Genomic DNA, 8,247 nt, shown 5'->3' with positions numbered 1-8,247 from the left:
CGCTATGGTGGTCGCAAATGCCCTGAGAGTAGAGGCCGATTGGAATTGGCCCTCCACCCCACAGCACTGTCCACGACAACGTTGCCCGTCCGGCACCACGTGGAGGTAGGGAGTTGTTTTTGCCAACAACAACAACAACCGCCATTCGCCACTAAGTGGCGGTGACGCCACCACGACGCTTGTGCCAGGCTAGGTGCACCTTGAGGCCACGTGAAGTGTCGAACGCCCGCTGGCAGGAAGTCACAGGGCAGGCCCAGCAGGTGCCACGGGTCGACTGACTGAGACGGCTGAGATGACTGGCTGATGCACCACCTGTGCCTCCTACTGCACCAAACTCACCCACTCACCCAGTCGCTCACTCACTCACTCACCGACACACTCACCCACACACTCACCCAGACACTCATACACTCACTCGTCCAGTCGCTCACATACTCATCTACACACTCACCCACCCACACACTCACCCAGTCGCTCACTCACTCACACACTCACCTATTCGCTCACACACTCACACACCCACTCAGTCACCCAGTCGCACACACAATCACTCACTCACTCAGTTGCTCACCCGCTCACTCACTCACACAGTCACCCACCCACTCACTCTCCCATTCACACATACACACTCACACACCCACTCACTCACCCAGTTGCTCACTCACTCACACAGTCATCCACCCACTCATCCACCCACACACTCACCCAGTCGCTCACCCAGTCGCTCACACACTCACCTCACACACTCACTCACCCACTCACCTACACACTCACTCACCCAGTCGCTCACACACTCACCACCCACTCACCCACCCACTCACCCAGTCGCCCACTCACTCACCCACCCACACACTCACTCACCCAGTCGCTCACACACTCACCACCCACACACAGTGTACACACACACACAGTGTACACACACAGTGTATACACACACAGTATACACACAGTGTACACACACAGTGTACACACACACACAGTGCACACACACACACAGTGTACACACAGTGTAAACACACACAGTGTACACACACACAGTGTACACACACACATTGTGTACACACACAGTATATACACAGAGTGTGTATGTACATACATAGTGTATATACGTACACACAGTGTACACACACATTGTGTACACACACACACACATTGTGTACACACACACAGTGTACACACACAGTGTACACACACATTGTACACACACACACAGTGTACACACACACAGTGTACACACACAGTGTACACACATACCCACAGTGTACACACACAGTGTACATACACACAGTGTATACACACAGTGTACACACACACAGTGTACACACACAGTGTACACACAGTGTATACACACAGTGTACACACACACACAGTGTACACACAGTCCACACACACAGTGTACACACACACTCAGTGTACAAACACACATTGTGTATACACACAGTGTACACACACACAGTGTACACACACAGTGTACACACACACATAGTGTACAAACACACAGTGTACACACAGTGTATATACACAGTGTAAACACACACAGTGTAAACACACAGTGTACACACACACACACAGTGTACACACACACAGTGTACACACACACAGTGTATACACACAGTGTAAACACACACAGTGTACACACACAGTATATACAGTGTGTATGTACATACATGGTGTATATACGTAAACACAGTGTACACACACACATTGTGTACACACACACAGTGTACACACAGTGTACACACACAGTGTACACACACACACAGTGTACACACACTGTGTATACACAATGTACACACACACACAGTGTACACACAGTGTACACACAGTGACACACACACAGTGTATACACACACAGTGTACACACACACTGTATACAGTGTACACACACAGTGACACACACACAGTGTATACACACAGTGTACACACACACAGTGTATACACACACAGTGTACACAAACAGTGTACACACACACAGTGTACACATAGACACCTGGGAGCCAGAAATCTTTCTGATGGGTCAAATACTCATTTCACTCATTAAAAAGCAAATCAATTTATAACATTTTTGACATGCGTTTCTCTGGATTTTTGTTGTTATTCTGTCTCTCACTGTTCAAATAAATCTACCATTAAAATTATAGACTGATCATTTCTTTGTCAGTGGGCAAACGTACAAAATCAGCAGGGGATCAAAATATTTTTATTTTATTGTTTCCATTCTACGTGGTGACTTTACCGAAATAACCAAGAAGATGAATCCCTGCAGTCACGAAAGCTTTAAATAGAAATTTGAATTGCAAGTGCTTTGAGTGTGTGCACGTGCCGTGTGGAAAAAAATGTACGATACGCTTATGTTGGATATGATTAGGTAATATCGTAGTGTCGCCATATCGCGATAACTTTCGGAGTTAAATGTTGTACAATTCTGCAAGAGCGTTCCGAACTTTGATCGCGTTGTGTGAACGTCATCATTTGGAACGAACCAACTTACCGCTTTAAATAGGGGGGGGGGTCGCAGACGCGATAATATTTTTTAAAATATATAAATATATACATCTCCAACAGCAATACAATGACGGAGCGACCGTGACTATGATAGTAGATCATTCAGCATATATTGTTTGAGTAAATACGATTCAATTTATGCGATGGAAGTGAAAGTATAAGATTGATAGTTTGAGCGTCAACCCTTGGCTGGGAGTGGTAGCTCCCAAGTGCCAATGGCTGACGCCTCAAGCCGGCTCCCAGGACGCTTCTAAACTGTTCGGAACATAACGACTCCCCACCCCCCACCCTAAACTCTAAACTTGCACGAACAATTCCTCTCGCCCCTTAAAACTCTGAGCAGGATTGAACTCACGCGAACCGGTAAGTGGGTGTTTTGGTTTTAAAATTTTGACGAAAAAAAAAATCCGGTGTTGTGTGACCCCCGTTGCGGCGGTGACACCACAGGCTGTGGTTGCTCCTCGCCGGGGAAGGCGTCTCCTTCTCGGTAGGCAATCCAGGCCATTCAGGCCCTCCCTGGCGTCTCGGGCCTAGTCTGTCCCAAAGAAAATAAACATTTATACATGCTTTGTGGAACTGTTTTCACAGTAAGATACACAGGCAGCAGTCGTAAGAAGAAAGGCTTAAATACAATCGTCGGTAACAGAGGCGTTATGAAAAAGGGCCATTGCCCGATTATGCACTACAGTATTTACTTTTAAGGGCAGTGTTATTGGTAAATATGTAGGGGGTTTTTCTCTCGTGATATACCCGTCTTTGTGTTTGTCCTCATGCTGTGGGTTTCGGGCTGTTCCATGCGAGTTTGAAGCCATTGGTTAAACGAGGTAACACAACCACGGGTCAAGTTATCTCTTGATGCATCACAGCTGTCATCATAACGCGTACGGTTTACCCCGTATTCTTGTACAGAGACATTGAGTTTTCACGCCCATACGGGGTACAGCCATTTCAATACGGGCAAAAGAACATGCTTTGGTAACATAATATTGTCTGTTTGTGTTTCTACATTGTGATGGGACTTCGTAGGACGAACGTTGATATTTATAAAGACACTTGGTGGCCGATACGGTCTGAATTGATCTGTAATAAGGTAGGGGCACTGATAGAGGTTGACAGCTACGTGGTGGTGAGTGTACTCGAAGTGAATCTCTATTTGTGTGTTTCTCCCTTGTGATGGGACTTTGTTGTTGTTGTTGTTTCAGGCGGCTGCGGGACTGTGCAACGTTGGTGAGTGGCATAGGAGCGGTGGGGGCAACATCCATTGTAGAGTACAATGTCACTACGCTCCCACGTCTGCGCTACCCTCCTCCACCAAGCCGCCACACGGACGAGCGTGGTGAAGTATGGTCAAATCACGACCCGGGGCGGCGTGGGGAGACCCTCGTCCGGCAATGGATTAACAAATTGGCTCTTACTGTTTATCTCCATATATATAAAAATATGTAAAGTTGTGATTGTGTGTGTTGTCTGTTCAAAATGTTTAGCCTACTTCCCGACATGCAACAAACTGGAAATTTGCCATGTGGGTACTTTCCAGACTGTACACCGTGCAAACATTATACAAATACACTTTTGTGTTTTTGGGGGGGGAAGCTCAATAATGTATAGATTTTTTGCACGGCAAGTGAGCTGTGACGTCAAATCTGTCACGTGACCCTCGCACGTGGAAGCGTAACGCGTTGTAGTGTAGTGGTTAGCGTTGTCTGTGTGTGTCTGTGTGTGTGTGTCTGTGTGTGTGTGTGTGTCTGTCTGTGTGTGTCTGTGTGTGTGTGTGTCTGTGTGTTTTTTTTGTGTGTTGTGGGGAGCGATAGTGTGGCGGTTAGCGCGCTGCGCTATGAACCCGGCGACACGGGTTCGATTCCCGCTCATGGCCAACACCAGTGACGATTATCTGAACCGGTCCCGGGCCTCCCCTAGGTCGACTCAGCCTCAATGCGGTGTGTAAACATCACCACTAGGGAGACAAAAGCGGTCGGGCGTGGTGCTAGCCACCCACCCCCTCGTGTACCGTTCCGGCCTTCATAGGTGCTCGCTAACAGCACTTGCCCCTACAGTCTGTTAAGGCTACATGGGGGATCTTTGTTTTATCTTTTGTGTGTCTGTGTGTGTGTCTGTGTGTGTGTCTGTGTGTGTGTGTGTAAGCGTAACGCATTATAGTGTAGTGGTTAGCGCTACGCCGCGCTACGAACCCGGTGACCCGAGTTCGATTCCCGCTCACGGCCACCACCGGCGACAATTATTTGAACTGCTTCTGGGCCTCCCCTAGGTAGACTCAGCCTAAAACGAGTAACTGTCGTAGTGTGAACATCGCCACTGGGGAGACAAAGGCGGCCGGACGTGGTGGATCCAAGTCCCGGTCGAAGCCGGGTAGTACACCTAGTCATGAATACATGAATGAATATAGACGTGTAAGTCACGTGTGACTGTATATATTCATTCTTCCATGGCTCGATACTGACGTGTAGATGGTGTGGATATTCTTATTTTCTGTCTGCAGCTGACGCTGGTCTGATGGAGCAAAGGCAGTCAGCACAGCAGCTCGGTACGACAAGTCAACAATGCGACCAGCGTGCATACAGCACGGATCGGACTGGAAATTTGACACGGCACCAGAGAACTCGCACAGGAGAGAAACCCTTCAAATGCACTGTGTGTGGGAAGACATTTTCAGATTTATCGACTCTTAAAAAACACCAGAGAACACACACGGGAGAGAAACCCTTCAAGTGCAGTGTGTGTGGGAAGGCATTTTCACGGTCATCTGCTCTTAAAACACACCAGAGAATACACACGGGAGAGAAACCCTTCAAGTGTACTCTGTGCGGCAAGGCATTTGCAAATTCATCAAATCTTCAAGTACACCAGAGAACACACACGGGAGAGAAACCCTTCAGGTGCACTCCGTGCGGGAAGGCGTTTTCAGATTCATCTACTCTTAATACACACCAGAGAACACACACAGGAGAGAAACCCTTCAAGTGCAGTGTGTGTGGAAAGGCATTTTCAGATTCAACTCATCTTAAAAGACACCAGAGAACACACAGGAGAGAAACCCTTCAAATGCACTGTGTGTGAGAAGACATTTTCAGATTCATTTGCTCTTAAAACACACCAGAGAACACACACGGGAGAGAAACCCTTCAAGTGCAGTGTGTGTGGGGAGGCATTTTCAGATTCATCTATTCTTAAAAATCACCAGAGAACACACACAGGAGAGAAACCCTTCAAGTGCAGTGTGTGTGGGAAGGCATTTCCAGATTCATATCATATTAAAAAACACCAGAGAACACACATGGGAGAGAAACCCTTCAAGTGCAGTGTTTGTGGGAAGACATTTTCAGATTCATCTACTCTTAAGTCACACCAGAGAACACACATGGGAGAGAAACCCTTCAGGTGCAGTGTTTGTGGGAAGACATTTTCAGATTCATCTACTCTTAAAACACACCAGAGAACACACACAGGAGAGAAACCCTTCAAGTGCAGTGTGTGTGGAAAGGCATTTTCAGATTATTTTCATCAATTTCCATAACACCTATATATACAACATCTCCCCCATCTCTCCCCCATCTCTCCCTCCCCAATCTCTCCCCCATCTCTCCCTCCCTCCCCCATCTCTCCCCATCCCTCCCTCTCTCTCTCCCTGTCCATCTCCCTCCCCTCCCTCTCTCTCCCCCATCTCTCCCTCCCTCCCCCATCTCTCCCCATCCCTCCCTCTCTCTCTCCCTGTCCATCTCCCTCCCCTCCCTCTCCCTCCCCAATCTCTCCCCAATCTCTCCCCCATCTCTCCCCAATCTCTCCCCATCTCTCCCTCCCCCATCTCTCCCCCATCTCTCCCCATCTCTCCCTCCCTCCCCCATCTCTCCCCAATCTCTCCCCATCTCTCCCTCCCCAATCTCTCCCCAATCTCTCCCCCATCTCTCCCCCATCTCTCCCCCATCTCTCCCTCCCCAATCTCTCCCCACTCTCTCCCCCATCTCTCCCCCATCTCTCCCCCATCTCTCCCCCATCTCTCCCTCCCCAATCTCTCCCCACTCTCTCCCCCATCTCTCCCCCATCTCTCCCTCCCTCCCCCATCTCTCCCCATCCCTCCCTCTCTCTCTCCCTGTCCATCTCCCTCCCCTCCCTCTCTCTCCCCAATCTCTCCCCCATCTCTCCCCCATCTCTCCCCCATCTCTCCCTCCCCAATTTCTCCCCAATCTCTCCCCCATCTCTCCCCAATCCCTCCCCAATCTCTCCCCCATCTCTCCCTCCCTCCCCCATCTCTCCCCCATCTCTCCCCCATCTCTCCCCCATCTCTCCCTCCCCCATCTCTCCCCATCCCTCCCTCTCTCTCTCCCTGTCCATCTCCCTCCCCTCCCTCTCCCTCCCCAATCTCTCCCCCATCTCTCCCCCATCTCTCCCTCCCCAATCTCTCCCCACTCTCTCCCCCATCTCTCCCCCATCTCTCCCTCCCCCATCTCTCCCCATCCCTCCCTCTCTCTCTCCCTGTCCATCTCCCTCCCCTCCCTCTCTCTCCCCAATCTCTCCCCCATCTCTCCCCCATCTCTCCCTCCCCAATCTCTCCCCAATCTCTCCCCCATCTCTCCCCAATCCCTCCCCAATCTCTCCCCCATCTCTCCCTCCCTCCCCCATCTCTCCCCCATCTCTCCCCCATCTCTCCCTCCCCCATCTCTCCCCATCCCTCCCTCTCTCTCTCCCTGTCCATCTCCCTCCCCTCCCTCTCCCTCCCCAATCTCTCCCCAATCTCTCCCCCATCTCTCCCCCATCTCTCCCCCATCTCTCCCCCATCTCTCCCTCCCCAATCTCTCCCCAATCTCTCCCCCATCTCTCCCCCATCTCTCCCTCCCTCCCCCATCTCTCCCCATCCCTCCCTCTCTCTCTCCCTGTCCATCTCCCTCCCCTCCCTCTCCCTCCCCAATCTCTCCCCAATCTCTCCCCATCTCTCCCCCATCTCTCCCCCATCTCTCCCCAATCTCTCCCCCATCTCTCCCTCCCTCCCCCATCTCTCCCCCATCTCTCCCCATCTCTCCCTCCCTCCCCCATCTCTCCCCCCCAATCTCTCCCCAATCTCTCCCCCATCTCTCCCCCATCTCTCCCTCCCTCCCCCATCTCTCCCCATCCCTCCCTCTCTCTCTCCCTGTCCATCTCCCTCCCCTCCCTCTCTCTCCCCCATCTCTCCCCCATCTCTCCCCCATCTCTCCCCCATCTCTCCCCCATCTCTCCCTCCCCAATCTCTCCCCAATCTCTCCCCCATCTCTCCCCCATCTCTCCCCCATCTCTCCCCCATCTCTCCCTCCCCAATCTCTCCCCAATCTCTCCCCCATCTCTCCCCCATCTCTCCCTCCCCCATCTCTCCCCATCTCTCCCTCTCTCTCTCCCTGTCCATCTCCCTCCCCTCCCTCTCCCTCCCCAATCTCTCCCCAATCTCTCAACCATCTCTCCCCAATCTCTCCCCCATCTCTCCCTCCCTCCCCCATCTCTCCCCCATCTCTCCCCATCTCTCCCTCCCTCCCCCATCTCTCCCCAATCTCTCCCCATCTCTCCCTCCCCAATCTCTCCCCAATCTCTCCCCCATCTCTCCCCCATCTCTCCCCCATCTCTCCCTCCCCAATCTCTCCCCACTCTCTCCCCCATCTCTCCCCCATCTCTCCCCATCTCTCCCTCCCCAATCTCTCCCCACTCTCTCCCCCATCTCTCCCCCATCTCTCCCTCCCTCCCCCATCTCTCCCCATCCCTCCC

The 8,247-nt window shown here is 51.3% G+C and overlaps 1 protein-coding gene across 1 annotated transcript in view; it reads left to right on the top strand.

Annotated features, from left to right (window-relative positions):
* Positions 1-1,176: 1,176 nt before the first annotated feature.
* The window catches only part of LOC142911124 (uncharacterized), a 19,581-nt gene continuing 12,510 nt past the window's right edge, over positions 1,177-8,247 (top strand). The window contains exons 1-3 of the mRNA XM_076060196.1: positions 1,177-2,868; positions 3,708-3,732; positions 5,003-5,047. Coding sequence (XP_075916311.1) covers positions 5,017-5,047 — 31 coding nt within the window. The 5' untranslated portion in view covers positions 1,177-2,868; positions 3,708-3,732; positions 5,003-5,016. The remainder of the gene's footprint in view (positions 2,869-3,707; positions 3,733-5,002; positions 5,048-8,247) is intronic.

This window comes from Petromyzon marinus, unplaced genomic scaffold (assembly GCF_048934315.1).
Source record: "Petromyzon marinus isolate PM22_M1 ecotype Great Lakes invasive population unplaced genomic scaffold, UKy_Petmar_22M1.pri1.0 PM_G_Scaffold_17, whole genome shotgun sequence".
Classification (NCBI taxonomy): Eukaryota; Metazoa; Chordata; class Hyperoartia; order Petromyzontiformes; family Petromyzontidae; genus Petromyzon; species Petromyzon marinus.
Note: the sequence above shows the minus strand (reverse complement) of the source record. Positions and strands in the feature narration are given on the sequence as shown.